The sequence below is a fragment of the Panicum virgatum genome, chromosome 5N (genome assembly GCF_016808335.1).
Source record: "Panicum virgatum strain AP13 chromosome 5N, P.virgatum_v5, whole genome shotgun sequence".
Lineage (NCBI taxonomy): Eukaryota > Viridiplantae > Streptophyta > Magnoliopsida > Poales > Poaceae > Panicum > Panicum virgatum.
This window is the reverse complement of record NC_053149.1, coordinates 7,730,254-7,757,600: the sequence shown is the minus strand read 5'-3', so window position 1 is coordinate 7,757,600 and position 27,347 is coordinate 7,730,254. Positions and strand designations below refer to the sequence as shown.

The 27,347-nt window shown below is 45.0% G+C and overlaps 4 protein-coding genes across 7 annotated transcripts; 3 read left to right on the top strand and 1 right to left on the bottom strand.

The window, feature by feature from the left end:
* Positions 1-868: 868 nt before the first annotated feature.
* On the top strand, positions 869-6,318 carry LOC120675701 (glutathione hydrolase 3-like). Its single transcript, XM_039956906.1, has 6 exons — positions 869-1,613; positions 4,318-4,836; positions 4,935-5,170; positions 5,266-5,533; positions 5,630-5,767; positions 5,869-6,318. Exons 1-6 carry the CDS (start codon positions 1,119-1,121, stop codon positions 6,118-6,120), a joined length of 1,908 nt encoding a protein of 635 aa, XP_039812840.1. The 5' UTR covers positions 869-1,118; the 3' UTR covers positions 6,121-6,318.
* A 750-nt stretch (positions 6,319-7,068) lies between these two features.
* On the top strand, positions 7,069-12,037 carry LOC120673716. Of its 4 annotated transcripts, none has more exons than XM_039954695.1 (11): positions 7,069-7,241; positions 7,938-8,022; positions 9,233-9,429; positions 9,935-10,017; positions 10,165-10,210; positions 10,304-10,360; positions 10,460-10,514; positions 10,595-10,695; positions 10,787-10,850; positions 10,960-11,093; positions 11,629-12,037. In XM_039954695.1, exons 1-11 carry the CDS (start codon positions 7,173-7,175, stop codon positions 11,815-11,817), a joined length of 1,080 nt encoding a protein of 359 aa, XP_039810629.1. In that variant the 5' UTR covers positions 7,069-7,172; the 3' UTR covers positions 11,818-12,037. The 4 variants fall into 4 exon arrangements, with proteins under 4 accessions (XP_039810629.1, XP_039810631.1, XP_039810632.1 ...); XM_039954698.1 differs by having other exon boundaries at positions 7,087-7,241; positions 7,938-8,003; XM_039954696.1 differs by lacking the exons at positions 7,069-7,241; positions 7,938-8,022 and adding an exon at positions 8,037-8,937.
* Positions 12,038-20,205: 8,168 nt separating this feature from the next.
* On the top strand, positions 20,206-25,306 carry LOC120674015 (short-chain dehydrogenase TIC 32 B, chloroplastic-like). The gene is made up of 9 exons (XM_039955074.1): positions 20,206-20,364; positions 20,478-20,666; positions 23,175-23,406; positions 23,576-23,655; positions 23,740-23,893; positions 23,970-24,048; positions 24,530-24,614; positions 24,718-24,764; positions 24,905-25,306. The coding sequence occupies exons 2-9, from the start codon at positions 20,549-20,551 to the stop codon at positions 25,070-25,072; spliced, it is 963 nt and encodes a 320-aa protein (XP_039811008.1). The 5' UTR covers positions 20,206-20,364; positions 20,478-20,548; the 3' UTR covers positions 25,073-25,306.
* Positions 25,307-26,668: 1,362 nt separating this feature from the next.
* LOC120676815 lies at positions 26,669-27,328 on the bottom strand. The gene has a single exon (XM_039958136.1). The coding sequence runs from the start codon at positions 27,266-27,268 to the stop codon at positions 26,876-26,878; it is 393 nt and encodes a 130-aa protein (XP_039814070.1). The 5' UTR covers positions 27,269-27,328; the 3' UTR covers positions 26,669-26,875.
* Positions 27,329-27,347: the final 19 nt, after the last annotated feature.

The following is a 27,347-nucleotide window of genomic DNA, read 5'->3' as shown; positions in this document are numbered from 1 at the left end:
AGGAGGCGCCGTTCATTTCCTTAAGGACACAGGGACAGTGGGATAGCCACAGCCGCCAGGTGACGACCCGCCGGCGGCGAGGCGACCGAGGCATGGGGGCACGGCCGCCCCGCCTCACGGTCACGGCTGAGCTGAGACTGAAACCTCGAGGGGGGATAGAGGGAGGCGACGAGGCGTGCAAGAAAGGTTCAGCGCCGGTGCTGCCGTGCCGCCCCGGACCGCGACATGGCCGAAGCAGCAATGTTCACCTCCTTCCGCCCCGTCAGAATAGCAGAACTCCACCGCACGACAGCTTCTTCATCAACTTGGGCATTTGTTTAAGTCGTTTCATTTTCGTCCACTGTTTGGTTGCTTGCATGCATCAGGCGCCACTCGCTCTGTTTTTATCCTGAACATTGCTGCTCTTGTCGAAGGAAAATTAACAAGAACCATCTCCCAAACACTGCGGTAACAAATAAAAAACTCACGGCAGATGTGGTCAATTCCTGCAGATGGTTCTGTTGACTGCTCCTCCTGCATACTGTTGTGGTACCTCATGATCCGTTTTCTGTCGGTTCTGTTGAGTGCTCCTGCATACTGTCATCTTGCTCAGACAGTTGTGGTTCGCATGACGGCATGAGCTACTATTCTATTGGCGCCAGTTCAGTTGCTTCTGAGCACGGGGTAGATCACATCACAATCCATCTGGGAGCCAGCAATAAAGACGTACAGATTGTGGGTATGAACATCCGGCATTGGTTCAAAAAATAAAAATTAATTACCCGGCGAAATAAACTATGGACGAAAAGGAAAAAACCAAGCGTGTTCTTCAACCGCGCCGCTGATACAGACAATTCAAGTGCAACTTGCGCCTTGCTTGCATCTGATTGCTATATAAACTAATTGGCCAGAGAGATAAAAATCGGCGCGAACAGAGACGTCGAATTGGCCAGAGGGGCACTGTCTATATAGTTGCAGGTACCCACACGCCAAGAACACGGGGCCGAGCTCTCGCTCTCGCAGCCTCTCGCCATCCGGGAATAATCCCACAACCCGCTCTCCCCTCCCCGGATCGCGTCCTGTCCCGGAATCCCGGCGAGAATCTCTCCTATCCGGCGCGGGAGCAGCTAGAGCTAGCCATGGCCGAGGGCGGAGGGGGTCTGCAGGGCCCTCTCCTCGGGGCCGCCGGAGCGGCCGCGCAGCAGGACCACCACCCTCCCAGTCCCCGGGGGCGCCGGAGCAGCCGCCGCCCGTGGACCGCGCTGGCCATCGCCGTGGCGCTCCTGGTCCTGGCGGGCGTCCTGCTGCTCCTGAGCTCCGGGGATGCTGGCGCTGGCGCTGGCGCTGCCCGCCGTCCCACGGTCGCCGGCGCGCGGCGGAGCCGGCATGAGGTGGAGTCCGGGGTCGGCGCGGCGGCGGCGGACGACGCGCGGTGCTCGGAGGTGGGCACCGCGGCGCTGCGCGCGGGCGGGCACGCGGTGGACGCCGCCGTGGCCGCCGCGCTCTGCCTCGGCGTGGTGCACCCGATGTCGAGCGGTGCCGGCGGGGGCGCCTTCGTCGTCGTCCGGGACGCCGCCTCCGGCCGGGCCGTCGCCTTCGACGCCAGGGAGACCGCGCCGGCAGCGGCCACGCCGGTACGTGATCATGACCCCTCTCCCCCTGCTCGCACAATCAGCAGCTCCAGGCTCCAGCTACCAGGCGCTCGTCTCGCGCCCGTCCATGACATGTGGGGCCGCGTGACACCTGGCCGGCGCCGGTTGGGTCCCATTCTGTTGGGTGGTGCGCGCGTCGCTGTCTGGTGGGCCAGCAGTGCTCGCGCGAGTGATAGATGACCGCTAAAGTAGGTTCCTCTCAAAGAATCAAGGAGCCATTGCCTCCGAAAGCCAAGTTTTGTAAAACTCATAGAGTGGGGATCATAAATACTAGACAATCAAGGACAAATCTATATATATCCTATATAGATGGCACCCACTAACTATTTCTCTCTTCATGCAAGATGTCCACATCATTCTCCACTAAGTGTCCCACTAACTTTCAACTATCTTATTAATTAAAAAAATGTACATGTCATCTCTACAATATGCAATATTTTTAATCTTTAATTAACTAAAGTAAAATCATATACATACGTTATTTTTTCATCACCTATTCTTCTATAATGTGATCAAATATTTTATTGGTGTTTCTTCTATTAGCTTATCGATTTTTATGAGATTCAATAAACAAAAAAATGTCCATATCATCTCTACTATATGCAATTCTTTTAATATTTAATCTATTAACGTAAAGTCATAGGCATACTCTATTTTTGCAATACTTTTAATCTTTAATGTAAAGTCATATACATACTCTATTTTTTGAGCACCTATTCTTCTATAATGTGATCAAATATTCTATTGATGTTTATTCTATTAGTTTATCGATTTCTGCTGGATCCTGATAAAAAATAATATGCAAGTAAAATTTATATCATCTATATAGCCTATATAAATGATACATACTAAAGTCATTAACTCTATTTCTCTTAACATGCAAGTTATCCACATCATATATGAACCTAGTATAGATAGGTTGCCATTATATCAAATGTCACATCACCGTCCACCGATTTTTGTGTGAATGTTGCCATGCAATTGTCTTATTTTTTCTACTTTCAAATTTCACATTAAAATTTTATTTAAGAAATTCCGCAGCAACGCGCGGGATATCACCTAGTATAGATAGGTTGCTTGGTTTTTGCTTTTTTTAAAAAAAAAACTTCAGCGAAACTCTACCACCTTGTGTTGAACTAATGTAATCGTAAGGTCCGTTCGTTTAGTTAGGAACGATTGCCTGGAACAATTCCAGCTGGAACACCAGGCCGTCAATCACCTAGATTAAGGGCATGTTTGGTTGGTGACCTGGCAGGCAGCTCGCTAGCCATACATCGATCTCAGCCCCAGGCGATCAAAATTGAACGCCTGGGAGCGCTGCCTGGCCCAGACAGCTTTGTCCAGTCACAAACCAAATGGGCCCTAATTCCGGCTCTCATCCATGCCCGGAACAGGCAAACCGAACGGGCCTTAAGTCGGACTATGGAGGGGTTTTGTGACCATAGAAACTCATATTTAAAAAAATACAAGCAAATTGCCCGCGTACTGAAGAAACTTTTGAAGACCATATGCTGTACATATGGGTAATGGCGTAATGGGTGTCAACGCATCACTTGATAAACTGTAGATTTGGCGTAATATCCCATCACTTTTTATTTTTCTATATAGCCACGTGACCAAGCACGCCCACGATCCCAACAGCACAGGACCAAACAGTCAGTACAAGTTAGAATGGCAGGTAGCACGCGTGATATGAGATCAGAGAAAACGTAGCAATTTTTTTTCTGTGCTTACTATAGCTAGAGTAGCTTTATGCAAAACTATTTTGCACTGCTCTGCTTCCATTCTCTGACAGGTAACCATCTTATTTGATTAGTTGCTCGTCTGCCATCATATTCTCGGACGGCTCTAGATTACCGCGATCATCACGTGCATTTCTCCTTTTCTGAACATCTCGTAATGTTTGCAATGTTGCAGTGCAATGGAAGAACAAGCCCTGTAATGAGATATTCCAAAAAAAATGTGCTAACTTTTCTGCAAAAATCATTTGCCCTGCTCTGCTCTGCAAGGCTGCAATCAGAAGTTCAGAGATCAGGGGGTGCCAACTGATGACGAGTCAGATGCTTGTCTGCCGTCTTATTGTTGTGTTTAGATTTTTTTGGCGTAAATTTTTAAAAGAGAATCTTACTATTTCGAAAAATAAAATCTATTTACAAAACTTTTTGCACAATGGGTTGTAAATCGCGAGACAAATCTAATGAGCATGATTAATTCATAATTAGCGAATGGTTACCGTAGCATTACTGTTACAAATCATTGATTAAGTAGGCTCATTAGATTCATCTCGCGATTTACAACTCATCCGTGCAAAAAATTTTGCAAATAGATTTTATTTAGTACAACATGCATGTGTCCAAATATTCGATGTGACGTTTTTTGGTGTAAAATTTTGAGATCTAAACAAGACCTGACTATCGTGATCATCACGTGGATTTCTCACATTTCAGATTTAAGAATGTTTTATTGTTCCAACTGAAGAACAACACCTGTTTTTTAAATGGTTCCGACAGAATTTTGTTTTTAAATCACAGGTAAAAAGTAGCTAACGTGCAAAGTAACCCCTTTTCGTAATTTTGCACTTGTTTGAAAATTTGAACAATTTCCCCAAAAAAGAAGTTTTAACCAAGAACAGCGATATACTTAGCAACTTGTTCTAACTGCAAACTTGTGCTTGTGCCAACACCAGGACATGTACGCGGCGGACCCGTCGACGAAGTACAAGGGCGCGCTCGCCATGGGCGTTCCCGGCGAGCTCGCGGGCCTCCACGCCGCGTGGTCGCGGTACGGCCGGCTCCCCTGGCGGGACCTCGTCGCGCCGGCGATCCGGCTCGCCCGCGACGGATACGAGATCGTCGCGTACGTGGCCCGCGCGCTCAAGAGCAGCGAGGCCGACGTGCTCGCCGACCCCGGCCTGCGCGCCGTGTTCGCGCCGCAGGGGCGGGTGCTGGCGGCCGGCGAGACGTGCCGCAACCCGGTGCTGGCGGACGCGCTGGAGCGCGTCGCCGAGGAGGGCGTCGCGGCGTTCTACGGAGGCGCCGTCGGGGAGGCGTTCGTCCGTGACGTCAGGGCGGCGGGCGGCATCGTGACGGTGGAGGACCTGACACGGTACAAGGTGGAGGTGAGCGACGCCATGCGCGCGGATGCCGTGGGCTACACCTTCCTCGGCATGCCGCCGCCGTCCAGCGGCACCGTCGGCATGGCGATGGTCAGATCAGTGCTCTTGCTGCTCGAATCGATCTCGGAATCCAGTTGGTTCGTTCAGAATGCATGGCAGCAATGGTTTCTTCCTTGTGATCGTTGCAGATGCTGAACGTCCTGGGTGGGTACAAGTCGCTCGAGTTCTTGAAGGGGTTCCTCGGCATCCACCGGCTCATCGAAGCGATCAAGCACATGCTGGCCATCCGGATGGACCTCGGCGACCCAGACTTCGTCAACGTGACCGGCGACGTCGCCGAGATGCTGTCGCTGCCGCTCGCCGACAGGATCCGGGGAAGGATCGTCGACAACACGACGTTCCCACCCGGCTACTACTTCCCAAAGTACGCGACTGCATCGTAGCACCAGCACATCTCCTGATTGCAAGCGTCAGAGCACTGGCTGATGAATTCCTCTTTTGTTCGTTGGCGTCGATCAGATGGAGGCAGCTGGACGACCACGGCACGAGCCACCTGTGCGTGGTGGACGGCGACCGGAACGCGGTGGCGATGACGACGACCGTGAACTACTACTTCGGCGCCAAGGTGCTGTCGCCGTCGACGGGCATCGTGCTGAACAACGAGATGGACGACTTCTCCGTCCCCGCGACGAAGCGCACGCCGGGGCAGCTCCCGCCCGCGCCGGCGAACTTCATCGCGCCGGGCAAGCGGCCCCTCTCCTCCATGACGCCGCTCATCATACTCAAGGTAGGTATCGCGTGCCGTGTGACTTCGATCGGGCACGTCTCGCCGCCACTCTCGCCTGTACTGACAGCTGTGGACCTGCCTGTGTTGCCGCTGCAGGACGGCCAGCTCGCCGGCGTCGTGGGGGGCAGCGGCGGGACGAACATCATCGCCACGGTGCTGCAGGTCTTCCTGAACCACTTCATCGTCGGCATGGACCCTCTGGCCGCCGTCCAGCAGCCCAGGGTCTACCACAAGGTACACCACCAAACGAAAACACAGGCACCACGACGCCATGCCCACCGGTTCTCAATCCCCGAGCACTGTGTTTTTTTTTTTTCTTTTCTTCTTCCCTGCAGCTGATCCCCAACGTGGTGACGTACGAGGACGAGACGGTGGTATCCGGCGAGGTGATCGCGCTCAGCGACGGCGCGAAGGCGTTCCTGGAGCAGCGGGGGCACCAGCTGCGGAGCACCGGCTCGGGCGCCGTGTGCCAGTTCATCGTGCACGACCTGGCGGCGCCGCCGGCCGCGCCGGGCGGCGGCGTGTTCCGCGGGATGCTCACCGCCGTCAGCGACCCGAGGAAGGACGGCCGCCCCGCGGGGTTGTGAGATTGTGGCGCGTTGGCTAGTCGCTGTTCTTCCGTGGGTCACTCGATCTCCATGTACATAGGCGTCATGCATTGAGCATTGTTCCTGTCAATTCACACGGACAATACACAAGAGGACAGAATTTGCCTCGCCCAGATGGGAATCACCGATCAATCATACTGCTGTGTGTCAAGAGGAATTCTGATGGCTCTTGCTCGAGCTCGAACGACTCGGTTCGAAGTTTGATTGATCTTGACTCGCCCAAAAGGCCAAAAGTGTTGGAGTTTGTTCTCTGACCTCTGAATTTTTCGCATGAACTTTTGGGTGGGCCGCACAATGTGGCCCATGAGAGAACTAGACTGCAGGCAACCCAGCAGTTGGTCCCCTTCATTTTTTGTTGTTGCGCACGCTGTGGCCACCGAGGGCCGGCCCAAGGCCTGTCCCTGCCGCACCAACTGGGCCTGGGCCTTACGGATTCACACATACAGTGGACGCGTGTTGGAGGAAGGCTGTCCATCCAAACCACGCGGCGAGCGGCCGGCGAGTCTCGCGGCGCGCTGTGGTCGGAGGCCGGAGCACACCTGACACGAGCGGTTGCTACGATAGACGCGACGGCTGACGCGGGCAGCAGACCTCCCATGCCCTGCACTGCACTGCTGTCGCCAAAACCAAGTCCGAATTTTCCCCAGACAAATCGAAATTTCATCAAACTCCAGTATAAACTCAAACTTTTGCGCTATGTTCAAATCAGAAAACCGCTAAAATCCGTACAAATCCAGACGTGCCGTGGCCGTTCTGGACGGTTCGGCCGGCTCACCGGCGACCGGACAGCGAGGCGGACGCAACCGGGCGTCGGCCTCGCGGCGGCCGGCACGTGGCAGCGAGCGGGGACAGCAGCAGCAGCAGATCCGGGGCCTCCCCGTCCGCATCCGCTTTTCCTTTCCGGTAGTATCCATATCCATCCATCCATCAAACGCGGAGCAATTTTTTTTTTCTTTTCGGGCCAAAAATTCCACCGCTCAATTCGCAGGACCGCCCCCGCCTCCGGCGACCACCTCCCGGCGGCAGCGGTCATGCGGAGCCGGAGCTCCACCGACCGCCTGGAGGCGCTCTCCATCGAGATCGAGCGCAAGCTGCAGAAGGTACCGGCCCGGCCGCTTCCGAACCCCCGCGCGGGGTGCTCGCTTCGCTGCTGTGATTTCGTGCGGTGTCGGTTTTCGTGCCCGGGGCTGTTGGGGTCGCTAAATTTTCCAGCAATTTGTGCTCGTCGCGGGCGATTGAGGCCTAATGGCTCGCGCGCCACGAGCTTCCGCGGCTCCACGAGGATTCATGGGCGGTGGCGGGGGGACAAGGGTAGACGGGTAGTGGGAAGGGAACAGGGGTGGCTGTAGCCTGTAGCGGGGTGGGCGAGACAGGAGGATTCATGCACCGTGGTGAGGCCGTATGCCGGGAGACAGGAGGAGCATGGTCCTGCTGACCTGCTCGCCCAACTCTCGCTGAGCACCCCCAATTGTACACCATTACAGCTATGTTAGTCAAAATTTTTTTGAACTTCCCTGAAAAAAAATCAGGATTTCACGTCTGTTGCAGCCAATTGCGCAGCATTGATTGTTTTCCTTTCGAAACCAGGCTTCCACGCCCTTCCCTCTTTTGCTGTATGATGATTTTGTTCACAGAAACGCATCAATATTATCACCCTATCCCAATATTTGCAATTCAGAATTATTAATTCTATCTCAAAAGGATGACGCATTTCTAGTGTATGCGTACTTGAAGTCTGAGTGTGTTGAGATCATAATGTGCATGTGTCTCATCATACTTTTGCCGCTTCAACGCAGGCTCTGAGCTCAAACTCACAGCGTCTCCAGATACTGCAGCAATTGTTTGCCGATATCTCATTGAAGGTGGATGATCGTGCCCGAGGTGCCATCTTTAATAGTTTCTGGTGCTAGTTTAATTATTCGTTCCTTTCCAATAGTTAAGATAAAGATGCTTGCCATTGATATAGTTTACAATTACTGTGATCTCCTAGTTTTCCATGTAGCGCATGAAGCAAATGAAAGTATGACCATGAGGTAGTACAAAATGGAATAACGGAACAGATTTTTTTGACTTGATGTCATGTCATTAATTTGGGATTTCCAAATAATTATATTGAGATAGTTACACTTCATTCCATGAAAAATTTAGCTCTTTTCATGGGTTAGGAAGTTCTTTGCACTTGTCTGATATTCTCACATTGGCTGCTCGGACCTGACTTATAAAGTGATGCTCGTTATCATTACCTCAGTTTATATGATGCTAATATGATTACCATCAGTTGTTTGCACCATGGTTTCTATAAACATGTCAATCAGTAAATAAATATGATTGGCATATCCGCATTGGATGAGAACCTATTAGAAGAAATTTAATTGATTTCTCAGTTGGAACAAGAGAAATGGAATTTTTGCATTTCGAATTTCCGTGAGTCATCAGGCTACAATGATTTGCTGCTGTATAATTCCTTTCTGTTGGGTTGCAACTTCATCTTACAATAAAAATTTTAAGTTCCGTGAGCTACATTTAAGTATGACGTAGGTAGTTAAAATGGTATAATGAAACACAATTTCTGACCTGATGGCATGTCATTAATTTGGTATTGTCAAATAATTTTATTGAGGTACATGCAATCCATTCCATGGCAAATGCAGCTTTTCTGATGCTTTAGGAAGTTCTTTTGCACCTGCCTGATGATTTCACATTGGGTGCTTGGACCTGGCTCAGAAAGCGACACCCTTTATCACTCTCTAAGTTTATATGATGCTATATTATTGACGTCAGATTGTTTGCACCAAGGTATCTATAAACATGTTAATCAGTAAATAAATATGAGTGGCACATTCACATAGGATGAGCAGTTATTGGAAGAAATTTAATTGATTTTTCACTTTGAACAACAGAAATGGATTTTTCGCATTTTTTATTTCTTTGAATCATTAGGCTACAGTGATTATTTTTGCTGTATAATTGTTTCTGTTGCCTTGCAACTTCATCTTATCATAAATTCTGATTATTTTTGTTTGTCAATCTATTATTTTAGCGAAATAGTATATTCAGTCTTATGTAAGTAACTGCATTATACTTTGAACAGATGCAATTATGAGCGAGAATGATGATGGCATTGCTGCAGTAGATGAACGAGAAGATGGTCGGCTGTGCTTCTATGAGATTCTTGCCAATCATTTTGTTCGAGTACCCAAAAGTGGGCGGCGTATACTCGAGTTGATAGTGCAACTCTGGAGCCAGTCCTTTGCGTCCAATATATTTGCACTTCTTTTCCACAAATGGGTATGTTGTGCTACTTAAGTTAACAAATATTCGAAGGATGTACGTGTACAGGGCATAATTCCATTACCAAGATACCATGTGTTCTATTTTTAGTTGATGTCTTTCATAGTATTCGTTTGAAGTTTTAAGAAAAAAAATATTGCTTTTCAGTGATTTCTTGGGGCACATGTTTTCACTATTTTAATTCTTGCTATGTCCTACATTAATGCACATAGTCCACAAGTACAGAAATGTCTATGTTCACCAAAAATACTGTGTACTGTGTGTAGCGTATTTAAATGATTCAAGGCCAAGGATAGGATATCATATTCATTACTGAAGTAACTAGACTACAGTTCAGGTTTATGTATTAATACTAATAACTAGTCAAACTAATATTTCAGGATGGGATAAATTCTGACTTACTCTGGATTGATTAGTCTGTCCTTCTGACAAGAGAGTATTCTCCAACTTGTTGTCACTACCATTTTTACTTCATTTTAGTAATCACAAGTTTATTATGCAGTTGTTTGAAGCCCCTCTTGATGGAAAGGAAATATCGCTAAGATACAGCTCTGCCCTTGTTCAAGGTGCTACAAATGTATTTTGGTATGATTGCAAATTTAAAAGCCATCATTATTAATTATTAATGTATTTTACTTCAACTGTTTCTACAATAATAGTTGAGAACATATCATGGTTGTCCTTTTTTTCTCTCCCTGAAACTGCCACCATCTAATAATATTTTTCCCATAGGATTGACATACAGACAAATACAAGACATTTTCTCTCCTTGTATCATGTAAGCATTCGTTTGGTTCCTCTTGATTTGTCACATTTCAAAATTACTCTCATTGCGTATTCAACCACTTATATTTCTTTATTTTGTATACAGTATCTCCTTGAAGATGTTGCTCTAATCCCTGACCGGCTTACTAAAATATCATTACAGGTGATTCTCTCTCTTCATTAAGCTCTCCTGTACCTCTTCTCTCCTAACAATGTCCAAGGATAATGTATCTCTTTTCTCCTAACAATCATTATTCCATAGGCTGGTAGAGACCTTTTCCTTCTGCTCTCTAGATTCATGTTCTTCTATGATCAGGGTAGGTTTCCTTTCTGCATCTTCTTAAGGCCAAGAGTGCTTATTGTATGCTACTGAAGTGTTGCAATGTTCGATGTGCAGATCATTTGCTCTCTAGTTTCCTAGAGCATTTTCCCCCTTTTCCAAATTCTTTCTTGGTTGGTGGTCCAGCAGATTACTTTGTAATTGAACTCACTGATCAGGTTGTCTCTTTGTGAAACAGATCTGCTATTTTGCTCATCTGATGACGAGATGTGTCATCATTGAAACTAACTGCTTTGTTATTTACTGCAGCTTCAAAAGCTAAAAATTGAGCCAGTACTACTGCACTACCTCTCCCGCATGAGCATACTTCAAGGTATTACCCTGAATAAGTTTCCTAAGGAGTCAGGCATGCTCTAATCTTGTGATTCTGTTCTTCTGCTGCAAGGTCAGACTTTATTTAAGAAATGAATCAATTGATGCAGGGTTGGAACTGAGGTTGAGTACAAGCACTAGATTAAAGGCCTGCCTCTACAGCATCACTTCTCCTGGTGGCCCTACCTATCCAACACGAGCAGTGCGGCATGCAGCCTGGAATACATTGGATTTGCTTTTCCCTGTGAGTGCCACATTTTCTCCAATCTTAATACAGTTGTGAATTCACTATACTATGGTTCCTTTGGCAATGTACCTTGAAAGTAATGCATCACGATATGATGGTGCCATAGTGGCGGTTTGTTGTATCGGTCCTCTTGGACCTTCCTTCCTTCTTAATATAATGATGTGCAGTTCTCCTGCGCGTTCGGGGATAAAAAAGAAAATAATGCATCACGATATGATATTATTTGATACATTACATCTATGTTGGTGATACCTACCAAAACTCTGAAGCAGATGTCTAGATATGTACTCTGTTTTTGTGATTCCAAACATATTGTGATTTGAGGCTAGGAGCATTGTAGATGGATATGCAGAGTTCCTCTTAACAATCAACCAATCATGGCTTGCATTCTATATTTTATTGTTGTCCTGTTGTCACCAATACACTGTTAAGATAGAACTGATTGATTTCTTCATCGCATTATAACCTGGTACTGGTAAAATGATAATACAATTCTGTCCTGGTTGCTTACGGGATTGTTGCTTTGCTACAGGTTGGTCGCTACCCAAGGCACGTGATAAGCCTGTTCTTCCGGCTGCTGTATCCGTGGTACTGGCCTTCCTCTTGCTGGAACTTCGTGGTGACCTGTGCCATGACTATCTACTACTACATTTTAAACCTGCTCGTCTCAACCTGGGAGAGCCTGAGGCGGCATAGTCATCGAAGAACGCACGGTGAATGAAGGCATGATGGCTGAACCAGTACCATCTTGTGGTGTTGTTCATTTTCTTTCATTTTTCGCAAAGCAGTGCAGTAAAGCAGTGCCGTAAGTAGTAACTTATGCGTTTGTGCAAACAACATGTTCTGTATAAACTGCTACATTTGTTCAGTTGTCTGTATAGGAAGAGGAACAGAAGGTGATGAAGGAGAGCATGTGCATTTCTGGCTTCGTTTCTCCGGTATTTACTAACTTGCAGTGCCCTACGACCATCAAAGTCTATGGACTACGGCCTTATGGGTTAATCTCTGATGCAATGTGGTCATTAAAATTCAATTCACTTTGTACCGGTGGCCCACATTCTCCCCTTTTAGGCTCAACCTGACCTAAGGCTGGTTCCAACGGGGGTCGGTACCGACCCCCGCCGGTCGGTACCGACCCCCGCCGGTCGGTAAGCGTGGAAACCAAGAGCGCGGGGCGGTAGCGCTACCGGCCGGGCGGTCGGTACCGACCGGTGTTGGAGCCGCGCGCGGTCGGTACCGACTGGTCGGTACCGACCCCGTGTCCGGTCGGCTGCCACGCGGCGCTCTGTGATTGGCCAACGGCTGCCACGTCAGCGCCACGTCAGCTAGCCGTTACAATTAGCCGTTTTTGACCGTTTGGACTCCAAAAAATTCGAAAAAAAATCCAAAAAATCACAAATTTCGTCCCCAACTCATCTATAAATTTTTATTTCGAATTTTTATGTAATTTCTGAATTTTTAAATTTAATAAAGTGGTTTTGCTGTGTCAATTTAAATCATAGAGCAACGCATTCTGAAATGGTTAAGTCTGAAATGGAGAAGCTAACGTGGCGCTGATGTGGCTGTGGGCTGAGGCTGCAGGCTGACTGATGGAGCACTGGGGTCGAGTGGGCTGGCGAGAGCTGACGTGGCTGTGGCTGTAGCTGGGGCTGCAGACCCGCTGTTGGAACCAGCCTAATCTTACTGACGCACATTAAATGCACGTCCGAGATCTACTAGTGCGCTGTGCAGGTTCGGCAGGTCACCTCACCTTTGCCATTATTCTACTTTTATCCAAAGACGAAGCATTTTTTTTTTGCTAACTTCACCCAGATTATCTTGGAAATACGACCTGTTTGATAGCACCACGGACAACTTATCTAATTCTTTATAAAAAAAGAACCAAACAACAACTACGCCTATATTGACCGGAAGACTCTCTCTATGGAGTCATCTTAGCATAGCCGGTCCCAAGTTTGGATAAAGAAGAAAGGTTGCGTTAGGTTTGGCGAACTAATATAAAAAAAAATACCACTCTAATGGATTTAAAATCCATAAGAATAAAAAAAGGAACCAAAGAGGGAGCGAAAATCTAACCTTAATTATTCTTCACCCAATTTTTCATCCATCGATTTAGTGCTTTGCTTGTGCTACACTGCTGCTGGACAAACGTAGTACATGATCGATGCTCGTCAACAGTTTTGTGTAACTGCCTACCTATGTGACCTGAACAACAGTCGTCTTGAAAATACCTTCACTATCAGAGAAGGTCAAGTGGTGTATGTATGTATGTTCCTGATTTGTGAGCTAATGCAAACACAGGCGTCTCATACTCATTGCTCACCCAACTTTTCAGCCATTTAGTGCTTGCACCAGAGTCCAGATCTAGCTGAGGTTAAGGTTCCTTGTCCACAAGAATCCATAGTCATAGGTGCCTCATTATTGCTTGCAACAGTGACACCATGGCTGGCGTGGCATGAGTAGCCTACCCCTGCTCTGAGATCATCGGTAGCTTCTTGACTTGGGAGAACTTTGGGAGAGGCGTGCAAAGAGGTCCACAGGAAGTACTAATTGGGGAAAAGCTGCAACATTAATTAGCTTTTTCAACATTTTTGCCGGTTGGCGATCTAATCGTGGAGGCAGAGTTCTATCTTGTACCTGAACTGCTGAACTCGTACCCAAACGATTGGCTCGCTTTTTTTTTCTAGGCAACAGGAAAAGAAAAGGTTATTCTTTTCTTCTTGGGAAAGATGACAGGAGCTGTGCCTTGCACTAGTTGAAAGAAAAATCGCTCTTTCTTGATGGCCACAAGTCCAGTAAAGCCTGATCGAACAGCCGGAGCGGAGCTAAGTCATTTAGCCTGAACAGTTTATAATAAGAAGCCACCTCATTTGAGAGACTGCAACCAACAAGCCATTGATTCGCTGCAATCACGTCCCTGACAGCAACGTCCCCATCAAACCATTAACAGTTGCCACGCATAGTAGTAGCAAGTGAAGCGTGGTGGCATCTCCAGCTAGCCTCCAATGATTCAGCCACGAAATTCAGATCGGGTACCTGCTGGCAACAAACCCATGGTTAGCAGCCAGACCAGCCATGACGATTGGCGTGTATGGCGATTGGCACTAGTGAGAAGGGAGAGGCGCCGTGAGCCCGTGACTGGACATGCTGTCACGCACGCACACGATATATGGCTGGATTCTTCGTTTACTAGAGTTCGCACGAGGTCAGATTACAGAGTATCAAGATCACAGGAAGTTCCTGGTACAAACGGGATCCGCAGATCACCGCCAATCTCCGGACGCTGCGGTGGAGCCTTCCTGTTCCCCGTCATCTCTTTGTCAGCATCATTAGTGTTCATGACACATGCATGGAGCCCTATCCATGGACACGCATGAGGCGAAGCCATTGAGCCTTGTTGTGCAGCAGAAGCAGCTGCACATGGAAATGGAGCCTTGTGGTGCCCAACGCCCTGGCCTACTCTGATCTGCATCTGGAAACGCCTCTCTCCCTTGAGGGAGGATGGAGCTATAAATCTAGTGAGCCTACTATGTGTTTCCTTTTGCCAAGTGTGTGCATTAAAATTTGCAGGAGGCGACAACAAAGATAGAACCGACGACGCGGTCTTTTTCTACGTACGTGATTATTACGTTAGAATTTACAGGAGGTTCTTCGTTTTCACGGAATAAAGCTCTCTCTTTTTCCCTTCGGAAAGATGAAACGAGCCTCGATTTGGCTTTTGCATTAACTAGTGAAAAGAAAGGAAAATGGTAAGGTCAAACGTTAACCATAAATAAACTTTATGGTACTGGTACAAAAAAGACTATGCTTATTGTGCTTTGCATGGTCAGAGAAAAACGTGAACAGTTTATGAAAATAAGGCACTTTATCGGAGTATCTCCAAGCAGCACTACCGCAGAGGCACATGCTAGATTCTGAAGACGCCGAAGGCCGAACAGATGATGGCGCCTTCTCCGTCATCCGCCCCTAGCTGAATTTGGCCATGTTCTGACCTGCAGTGAGATATTACTACTAGTACGATCTTCCCATGCATGATGCATGCCCCGAAACGCCTCTCCGATCGTCTGCAGATCGTATGCAACATGCTTATCTTCCGTGGCTGCATGCACAGTCAGCACAGACAGAGCGAGACGACAGTTTGGTGCCTGCCTGCAAGATACAGTGTACCCAAGCCAGTATGCCGAGTTGTGCTTTTGTGTGGTTTGTGAGGCTGCCTCTGAGCTGTGACTGTAAGCCCCTAGATGACCTGTAAGCTAATCCTTGGCCTTGCTGCTGTGCTGCAGCTGCACATGGAACGGGCCGGGAATGCCTTGGCCTACCCTGCGGAAAGTAATCAAAGCATGGAGCCAGGTCTAGTATAGCTAGTCATCGAGCACGTCAGCTGGCTGCTTCCTTGTTCTTACCCCTTCTGTCCCTTCCCCATGCACATTACTATTCGATCGGGACCATAAAAAACATAAGGGAAAACTCCAGTTTACACTTTGAACCATCACAAAAGTATAATTTTCAACTTTCAACTACAAAACCAGATAACGAAGACCGTTGAAACCAGATAAATTTGGACCTTTAGGTGGTTTCAAAAGTTATTTTTCATTTTATAAAAATTAAAAGTTTTTAAGTTTAAACTAAAAATCATAAGTAATTCGTATTAAATAAAAAAATGAAACAAGTGCTAGCATTTTTCTAAAATTGTAACCTATTTATTGGCACTCCACTTGTCAGTTATTCGAATCCAATTTTTTCATATTTCTAGTATTTATTTCCTTGTAGTTTATGCTCATTATTTTTGAATAAATAAGACTCAAATAGAGCAACAATAGATAGGTTACTTTTTAAAAACATTTTGGTAGTAGTTTCATATTTTTCTAGTTTAAGATGAATCAATTTTGATTTTTTAGATCTAACCAGAATTTTTGTTTTTATTTTCAAAAAAATACAAATAAAATCACATAAATGCCCAAACTTGTCTGATTTTGACAGTTGAATGACCCTTGTCATTCGATTTATAGTTGAAGGTTGAAAATCAGACTTTTGTGATAGTACGAGAGTATAAATTGAATTTCTTTTCTTGATTTTTTATCGTCCCCAATCAAATTGTAATGTGCTTGGGAAATATATAGAACTGGCAACAACGAGGAAGCAACCAGATTTTATCATTCAATATTTTAAGCTTTTTAGGAAAAAGTCATGTAACGTCTATGTCCAGCTCCCTGGCCTGTGTAAGGAGTTCCCCCAGGTCATTTGACTTTGATGGAATTCAGGAGAAGTATACATTGAAAAAGACCTCGAAGCCACCATAGTGCCAATTAATCACATCTAAATGCTTTAGCACAAGCATTGAGAGTGTTAGCACTAGGTTAGGCAGAGAGAGAGAGTGCTTGGTTAGGCACGAAGAGAGAGAGAGAGGTGTTACTACCTTGTGTTTGGTTTTTGAGTGAACCATAGTTGTAATCTTGGTGTGCCGACCTTTTGGAGTCTTGGTGGCTCGTCGGCAAGTCATCGACCGGCTTGGTATGGAGCAGCGGTGACAGCGGCTTTTTGTGTGAGGGACGAGAAGTTCCCTTCATATTGGGAAGCTCCGTAGTGAAGATAGCGTCAAGGAGACCGGTGCAAGAGATGGTGGGCATTGCCTTTATGATACTTGGGTGAGCCTTAGTGGCGAGACCAAACTCTTGACTGGAACAGACTTAGTGACCGGTAGAGTACCTGATGGAGCTCCAACGTGGACTACGGGTGGCTTTAGCCCACAAGTACCACAGGGAAAAATCGACGGGCTGAGTTTGCCTTTCTGTAACCCACTCCTTTACGTTTCTGGCTACATGTTATAAAACTCTTTTGGTTGGGTTGGAACACTAGAATAATCCTAGTAGCACATCATCTAAATAGTGTGTTTTAGTTTATGTTATGTGCAAATAAGTTGGAATCATAGGTTGAGCTTTTAATTTGGTCTAATTCACATCCTCCTCTCTTAGGCTACGAACACCAATTCCTTTTATACATGTTATACAAGACGACATAAGTTCGGTTCAACACTCGGGCTGATTAATCATGTATTCTCAAATAAATAAAATATGCGTAGAAGCCCGAAATAATCAGCTGAAAAACATGTAGCGACGTACATTGACAGTGCATTAGGACCCTGTTAGCATCAGCAGTCACTTGAGCGGCAATAGGAATCAAGACGTACGGCTCTCAGCTGAAAAGCTTATTGTTCTTTCAAATCACGGTGTGGTTTTCATTCTACTATATGGTCTACAGCTGCCAAACAAACTAACGCTACCTGATCTGACCTTCATGAAACTTTTCATCTGTACCGGATCCATGCCGTTGACGTGCTAATCTAACCACAGCGACGATCGACGGACACAACGCCGCCGACCGGCCGGCCGGTGAGGCCGATGCCAATGAGCCAGCCGTGCAGATCGACCAGCAGCGGCCCGGCCTGGTTGTTGGTAGTTGAAACTTGAAACCCATGGCCATGGTTTTTTGTTTTACTGCTGCATTTCCCAATGGAGCCGATGTAGCCCGTTCGGAACCCCTTAAATTTCTTCATTTTCAGCAGACCCAACCTAAAGCTGACATAGGTTGCACTGAAAAAAATTGAGAAGAATGGTCTTATTTGGTTTAGTAGCACAAGCTACTGTAGATAACTTTGACCATTAATTAGAGGTATTAAATAAAAACAGTCTACGAAACTAACTCCACAACTCCTGCGCTACTTCGCGAGACGAACCTAATGAGGTCTTTGACCGCATGATTAGATGACAGTACTGTAGCATTACTGTAGTTAATCATGGTAGAACTTGGCTCATTAGATTCGTCTCGAAAAGTTACACCTATCTGTGAAAAGGTTTTATAAATAAATTTCATTTAGTACTCCATGCATACAAGATTCCTTTTATAGCACAAGTTGCGCTAGCGAAATGAACAGAGCAATGTATTGTAATAGTCAATCAGTGTTGACACTAGCTGTTTCGCAAAAACTAGGTATATTATTTTTCATGCCACGTGAGGAAGACTAGATATATTATTTTTCTTGCCACGTGAGGAAGATTATATCCTATTATTTTTCTTGCTACTTGACGAAGACTTTGGTCTAGCTAGTTTTCTTGCCACGTGAGGAAGACTTCTCTAGTTTTCTTGCCACGTGGATGGAAATTTGCAAGTCTATCTCCACCATGATGCAACTATATATCAAAAGTCAAATGACAACAGAGCGTAATAATGCAGGTACGAGGACACTCAGGAATATATGAAAGATACGTGACAGAAGGGTGTTTGACCAGAAGATCTTGTCCCCAGAGGAGGTTTTGCAAGAGATCAAGCAAGAAGTGCGGTGTAGGACTGCAGCATGTGGGAAACCTAAGTGGGAACTCTAGATAGTACTGACTAAACATTAAATAGAGACCTTGTATGAATCTTGAACTATCTCTATTTAATGTTTAGTCAGTACTATCTAGAGTTCGAGTTGTCAATTTTTTATGTAATATCGACCTTGTATGAATCTTGAACCTTCTCTTCTCTATCTTAAATGATAAGGGCTTGTTCGGTAAGATATGGAGTCATTTCGGATCGGGAATGATAGAACAATAAGAAATATAATAAGAGATCGGGTTTCATCTCGGGTCGAAAGCTAATTGCAATAAAATAGGCTTATGGTAGCTACGTTAAAAAAATCGGGAATCAATCCATGAGTCTAGATGTGCGGAATCAATCATGGTCTCTTGTTGTACCAATTATTAGTCTATTTTGTTGCAATTAGTTTTTGACCCGAAATGAATCCGGATCTTTCGTTATATTTCAGATTGTTTCTATTATTTCTGGTCCGGAATGAATTCATGTCTAACAGAATAAGACCTAAAGCAGAGCTCCTGCAGTTTTTTCAAGAAAAATATTAACATAATTTTAGTCTGAGATGTTCCCATTATCCTGGAAAGAGATTAGGTCTGTTTTTCTTACCATGTGGAGGAAATTTCCGAATTTTATCTCCACCATGCCGCAACTCTGTCAAAATTCACTGTAAAAATTCAAACTAATTGAGGTTTTAAGCCGTGTACAACTTTTTTTCTCTCTCTCGTGATGCAATACATGTACAACTAAGTGTGAAGAAGTTGTCTGATCCCTAAACCGTTTCCTATACCAAGTTCGTCACGAACTCTGAAATGACATCTAGAAACACTAGAGGCAGACAGATTCATGACGACTCCTGAACAACTCTTCTGCAATTGGAAGAAGAAAAGTCCCTGTTCAAACTCCAAACTCCTTTCGTTTTTTGACTTCTGTGTTGACTGTGAAAAGCTGGAGAACGCCTCGCAGGAAAAAAAAGGAGAGGAGAACTCTATCCTCTTCTCTGTTTCAGAAGTCTCTGCCTCTTGGCGTCCTAGAATATTCTCAGGCAGGCAGGCGTGCGTGCGTACGTAGCTTCAGATCGCAGCCCGCACCAGCACGATCCGGCTCCAATCCCTTTCCGCTCCGGCCTCCTCCCTCCGTGCGTCATCCTCTCCGTCTCCTTCCCGGGTTTTTTTCCCAACCGATAACCCCAAATCGGAGCACTCCGGTTCCGGTAAACCGGACCGGTTTGATCGGTTACCGGTAGAAACCGGTTAAATTCAAATTTGAATTCAAAAAACTCAGTTCAACCAGTTCGTACCGGTTTACCGGTCGGTTAGACCGGTTTACCGGCCGGTTTGACCGATTTGAATTCAAATCCAAATTTAAAATTGCATGTGTAACTGGTTTGGACCGGTATACCGGCCGGTTTGACTGGTTTACCGGCCGGTTAGACGGTTTATCAAGTGGGCCTTAATGGGCCGTCTCATTTTTTCTTTTTCTTTTTTGTTTTAACTTTAAATGCCTGAAAAGTATGTTAAACGAATGAATTTTTGAGAAAATTTGACACCATTAAATTCGTTGCACCTTGAAGTATTTGTAGGAATTTTTTATTTTTTTGAATTTGAATTTGAATTTTGAATTTAGGCCGGTTTAGTACCGGCCCAAACCGGAACCGGACCGGACCGGTTTGACCGGTAACGGGTCAAACCGGACCGGTTCCCACCGTAAGGGGAACCTGCTCCTTCCCCGCCCCGCCCCCGCGTTGGCGTTGTTGCGCTCCTACTCCACAACCAAACTGCTACCCGCGCCCCCAACCATAAATAACCTCAACCCTCTCCCCCTGGCACCCCCCTCCCCCGCTCCATGCACGCCCGCCTCCGCTTCAGCCCTCTGCTCCACTTCCCGGCGCATTAAACAAGTCCCGCGGCGCGCCGAGGTATGCTGACGGCCGCATTGCCGAGATCTCCGTGAATCTTGCGGTTTCTTGGCCGTGCCGCTTTCTTTGCTCACCTTTTCGTTCTTTTCTTGGGTTTGCTGTTTTGGTTGCAGTTTGGTTCAGTTCGGTTGAGTTCAGCTCGTTCTTTGTAACTTTGTTGGAGAATTGAGGCGTCGAGTCGGAGATGGGTATCTTTTCGCTCATCACCGGTAAGGCGGGCGCCAGCGGGTTCGGGTCGGCGTCCACGGCGGAGCAGGTCACCGACGGCGTCGACGCCAGCCGCCTTACCGTCATCATCACAGGTAACCCGTTAATCAGCCGGTAGCAAACAAGATTCCTTTTTTTTTACGATGGTGCTTAATCGATGCTTATGCGAACTCGCTGAGCATTGCGTTGAATGGGTGATGCTTACTGCTCTGATGTTCTTTGGTAAAAAGACGACGGTTTTCCTCTGTAATCGGGACGCTATGGATTCTCGATCTTTCCCTTTTGGGGTGTCTGATGAGGATTGCGGGTAGATCTCTACCTGCTACTCTAAATAGTATGTGGTATGCCAGATGTGCTGGTCACATGTTCTTGTCACTGTATTTTTCCTCACAACTGTACTGGTCGTTGTTAATGAGACGTACGTGCATATGCAGCCTCGTCTCTGAATCTTGCCTGTGCAACGATTATGTTGTTGAGAGTGTGAGTCATGATGTTTTGCTTAATGCTGTTGCTTGGAATTCTACTGAATCTATCCATGCTTAGATTTCTACTGAATCTCCTGGTGCTCTGAACTTGTTCCTGAAATACTGCGCTCTGTAACACCAAGATTTTGCAAAGCTGGGTATTTGTTCCATGGTTATATTTGTTAGTAATGTCAGAGGAATCTCTGTGTGGTTTCCTTCCGTTTGTTCTGGTAGTTTTTTTTTCTTAAAAAACCTTTTTTTGATCATCGAACAATTGATAGGTGGGTTTAGAGCTTTGATCTTTATGAGTGTTGTGATATCTTTGTGTATGTAGTTGACAGTTAACACGTGCCGTTTGCAATGGTTTTCTTACAACTGCACTAGTCCTAGTTGAGGTGTACTTAAGTTTTCCTGTGAACTGTGACTACCAAGTAACATCTTCTTGTTACAGTGATCTGTGTCTTACTGAAAATTACACTAGAAATTCACGTGCAAGCAGTAAAGGACTTACGTACATCAAATTTCAATGTTATTATTAGATGATGTTTACCTACTCAACTTTGTGGTTAGATTACAGTGGGCTAATGGGTTTTCATTTTTAATTTTTCTCATTGATGGTCTAGCAGTATATTCCTTTCTTTTTGTGTGGAAAAGAAGTGTTTTGAGTTTGGGACCATGTGGTCCAAAGGGGCAATTATTTTTGCGTGACTTTGAATTAATGGTCCATTGTGTAATGCTGTTTGTTTTTTCCCAAGCACAAACTGACAACTGTACCATCGTAAATTAATATTTTTGTTAGATTAGAATCACCAGTGTCTTAGCAGTGGTAATATCACACTCATATAATATTGTAATACAGTAGTTTGTTGAGTTTCTAAGTCTTAAGTACCATGTTTTCGATATAACTACTTCATGTACAAAGAAAGTTTTGGGTACCAACAACCCTGCACCTCATGAGATCACAATTCATGTTTGGGGCACACTTCCATCTCTCCCTTTCTAACACATAATTTCTCAAAGCAATGTTATTCCTCGTAAATCTTAAGCCATTGAAGTGTAAGAGGGCATCGATGCAGGATCCTTTCGGTTAGATGCCTATCATCTTCAATACTTATCATTTCACTATACTACTCTGGGGGCTTCATTGTTCCCTTAACTTCACAAAAATTTGGGAAATTTGTCCTGTTTCTATGGTTGGTTATATGCTGACTATTTTCATTTATTGAGAATAAATCCGAGTCTGGTTCAGCATTACACAGAAACTTTCCTAGAAGTTTTCAGATTTTATGTTAATGTGCTGCTCTACATATAAAAATATAGATACACATATCTGTATGATTAGTAATTTGGTTACTGATGAAATTGCTAATATAAATAGTTGGTATACGAGGGATGTATATGAATGCTTTGATGATAGTAATTTTGACACCACCTCTGCTGGGATGTACGGAAGGAGAATAATTCTGGAATAGGTCAAGGGTGTCGGAGTGCTCAGTAAGTCCAAGGCTGGATCACGGGGTGGCTGAATTGACATATTATTAGCCTTCCAGCATTTTATTTGTCATTTTCTGTTTGATAGTGTTATTTTTAGCAGCTTTAGCTCTTTTTTTCCCTTGTTGGTAGTTTTGTTTTATGATGATTTTTGCAACAGCTACATTTGCCTGTTGGCACTAGGCTTCAGCTCACTAGTGCTTTCATTTCGCTTCAAAGTATCTTTCTATGCAGTGTTTGTGACTCCTTATTAAGTGTGGTCCTATATTCGATTAGGAGTCCAAAAATCTGTAATTGGGATATTTAATACTCCCCCATTCCAAATTGTAGGTTATTTTTTCAAACCTAGATACATAGCTTTTGCTACGTATATGTAGACATAACGTATATCTAGATACGTAGCAAAAAATTTGTATCTAGATTTGCTAAAACGATCTACAATTTGGAATGAAGGGAGTATTTCTTATACATGAAACTTATTCTATCTGTAATTGACACCATTCCTCAGCAGGAGTTGAGTGCAGTTTTCACCGCCATAATTTAGTTCGTAAAATTTCGGTTAACCACAAGCAGCACCTATTTTCAAGATGTCTAAGATCTATTGCTGTCCTAATTTTGATGAAATCTGTAATGTTTGGTGTTTCTCAGGAGGAGCTAGTGGCATTGGTCTGGAGACATCAAGAGTTTTCGCCCTTAGAGGAGCCCATGTCATCATTGCTGCGAGAAACACTGAGGCTGCATCAGAAGCAAGGAAGACCATCATGGAGAAGAACCCAACAGCACGTATTGATGTTCTGAAGCTTGATCTCAGCTCCCTCAAGTCTGTCAGGACTTTTGTGGACCAGTTCAACTCAATGAAACTTCCTCTGAACGTCTTGATGTAACCCTCTTCAGCTCTTGTTATGCTTGCCTTTCTTAGACATGAAAACTTACTGTGCTGCAGTTAAACTTATTTTCAGCGATGTATACCACTTGCAAGTCTATTTAGCCTTCCCTCTTGTCTATATTACACTGAATTATGACTTACAGTTTCCTAATCTGTTCTGCAGAAATAACGCAGGTGTGATGTTCTGCCCTTTTCAACTGTCTAAAGATGGAGTTGAGATGCAATTTGCCACCAATCATCTCGGTATTCTCTTAGTGCCAACATATCTTTCTAGAAAACAGCGAAAATACTTGTCTCATTGTCTGGCACTGACATTTGTTTTACCAGGACACTTTCTGCTTACCAATCTCCTCCTTGATAATATGAAAGCCACTGCCAAGTCTATGGGTATTGAGGGTCGCATCGTGAACTTGTCATCAGTTGCCCACGCCCATACATACCCAAAGGGAATTGACTTTGACATAATCAACGATGAGAAAAGGTATGTGCCTTTAATTTATGGTTCTTTGTGGGGATTGACTGTTAGTGAACTGCAAGTAACGATATTTTATTGACAGATACAATGATAAAATGGCTTATGGACAATCTAAGCTGGCAAACTTACTGCATGCAAATGAGCTCTCTAGACGGCTCAAGGTATTATTTTACCATCCTAGCAACTAGCATTCTCCTTTGTTTTAATCTTTTGGGAAGGATAGAATCCTGAAATCAAACAACTTGTCCATCATGTCCCTGACGCTTTTGACTGTACACTATAATGAAGTAAAGGGGTCACTGGTAAGGAATAGCTAGTGCAGACTGTGGGAGCTATTTTTTTTTTTAAGAAATGGGAATAATCTGGCCTCACACGTTCAAAAGTGAACGGTTACGGCCCAAATTACATCATGAAACTGCAGCAACATACGCTGCGACCTCCACCGAAGGTGGGAATGAAGTTCAGTCAGACTTAACATCCACACAAAAGGATTTAACACTAAACAACCACTTTCGAAGCTAAATAACTTAAAATCTATAGGAACTCTGTTAGATACCATTATGACTTACAGATATTATGTAGGTTACCTCCCTTTTGATCTCGATCTGTATCAAGGATCATTAATTTTATATTACTTAACAGGAAGAAGGAGCAAACATCACAGTTAATTGTGTTCATCCTGGATTGATCATGACCAATTTGATGAGGCATTCCTTCGTTCTCTTGAGTATGCTCTCCTGCTCCTTTTTCTCAGAGAATTTACTTTCTGGTCTTAGCTAGGAACACTTATCTTCCGACAGTGTTCTAAAACAACTTGTTTTCTCTTGCAGAGATCATTCAAGTTGCAACTTTCATACTGTGGAAGAATGTACACCAGGTTTGGAACCAGATCTTCCCAATTCATGTTTCTAACCAACTCTTCTTCATAGCAATAACCATATAGAGCATTGTCACTGGGTAAAAGTAGTGAATATTATATTATTTGCAAATACTGATACTTTTAAACCCGTTTTTCAGGGAGCAGCAACTACTTGTTACGTAGGACTGAACCCACAGCTGAGGGGAGTGACAGGAAAATACTTTGCTGACTGCAACGAGGAGAAGACGAGCAAACTGGCAAAGAGTGACGAGTTGGCAAAGCAACTCTGGGACTTTAGCGAGGAGCTGATCAAGTCTGCGCAATGAGAGCCGTAGGACGGATCAGAGGAGTGTTCTGATTATGCTTGTGCTTGGCATATGGTGTTACCAGTGATTACTGGTTAATATAGTAGCAGTGATTATAGGAACCTGAGTAACTAGATGATTCCCCGTGTTGCTGCAGAATTTGAGGGGGCTTTCCAATAAACTATGAACAAAAGATGTAATATATTTTTAGATAAAATACTATGGAGAGCATGCAGTATTACAAAAAAGCACTTAGATCGAGTTTATTGAAAAACCTGAAATGGTAGATTTTTCGAATAAAGAAAACATGTCATGGGGCTAATGAACACATGGGGCTACATTGGTATTCAAATAAAATAGATAAATATATTTACATAAAAAATATAAATATTGCTTAAGACACATAGTGGTAGTTTTGGCTTAGAGATGTAATCATAATGGTAGCTGACAAACATGCATCAACATTCATATTATGGAATCAACCATTTAATAATTCAATCAAATAAAAAATCAATGCGGTTGTTTAGTTGCTCGTATAAATGATGCACTTGTAGAGATTACGTTGAAAGCCATGTGAGCGATCTCTTGGATGAAAATAATAGAATTTTTTATTACTCTTTGGTTAATTAATGAATGGAGAAGGAAGAAACCAAAAACACCCATCTAATGGATAGAAGATGTGCATGAAGTTAATTAGATGGTTAGGATAATCAAGGTGACGTGGCTGATTGAGAGAAATAGAAACTGAAAGCAAATATGGCTTGGAAGATAATAGATTGATTATGGAGAGCAAAGCTCGTGTACATTTAGGCAAGGAAGTCCTAGGGTTCATTTTTTTTGGAAAAGTAGGGTTCGGCTTATAAAAGTAATACCAATCAGAAGTTTCTTACCTAATCGAAGATCATCTACTATCCCTAAGGCGGTAAGGCCAATTTAAGTGGGAGTGTCATGAGCATTAAATTTGCTGACATTGCACAAGAGAGACAATGTTGAGTGTTATGGGATGTGAGAGAAGTGTCATCACCATAACACTCATTCGGCTCGATTACCTAGTTTACAGTTTTGGCAACCGTGCGATGACACTTCCCACTGAGACTGGCCTTAGAGGGAAGGCGCACGACCAGATAGGCCGTCGCAGCTACAGCCACGGCCCAAAGGCCAGCCCATACATACACACTCAGAAATAAATGCTTCTTAAGGTGTCATTTATATAGTATATATAGATGGTAGAGATCGTGGTGTTCAGAAATAAATCTCCACGCATGGTTTCCTAGATTATTCTTGTGTGACAAAGATCAACCTGTGTAACTCTTGTTAATACCTGTGCAATATATGTGCAGCTGAGTTCTGGTTTGAATTTCAAAGTACAGATTTGTGTTTGCCTGAAAGATTCCTTTTCGTTCTGTGTCTGAAACTCTGAATTATTTGTAATGGTGTCTGAATTTGATGACATGTGTTGCTACATTCTGAAACTTCTATACCGTCTTGTGGGCTTGTGGCTGAAACATCGGATATAGGAAAGATCCAGCATTCATATGTACACCACAAATTTTTCTGTTTCATGTGTTGCTAAATTCAGATTTGTATTCCCCTGAAACATTCGTTTCCTTCTGTTTTTAATTTTTTTATTGCTTTGGTGTCTGAATTCTGATGACATATGGTGTGTTGCTACATTCTGAATCCATATTGAAAACATCGGAAACTATAGAAGGAAGATCCAAGATTCGTATATGTACACCAGAAATATTTCTGATTCATGCAAACGAATCTAGAATCTCCTTTCCAAAAAAAGAAAGAAAGAAAACGGACCGAGAATCACACAGCCTACACATGTTCCAAAGACGCCGGCTCCTCGTCGTGATTATCCTCCCACACCCCGACGGCCGTGGTGAACCAGACGGCGGCGGTGACCACGACGATGGCGAAGACGAGCGGGACGACGACGTCGGGCCTGGCCCGGCCGAACATGCCGGCGGGCACGCAGACGACGTCCCACGGCGGCCCGTCGAGCGGCAGGCCGACGCCGAAACCCTCGCCACCGCCCTGGCACGCCCTCGACAGCGGGGTCCCGGGCCTGACCGCCCAGACGAAGGCGAGCTCCGGCGCGAACGCGGCCACGGCCACGGCCGTGACCGCGACCGCCGTCCACGTGGCCGCGTACGCGAGCAGCGCGCGGCGCGGGAGGAGGCCGGCGAGGGAGGGGAACGGGAACACCATAGCTTGGTCGCCGGCTGCGGCGAGGCCTTGCTCGAGGTTTATACCGGTACCGGGAGCTGGTGGATGCTGTGGTTTGGGT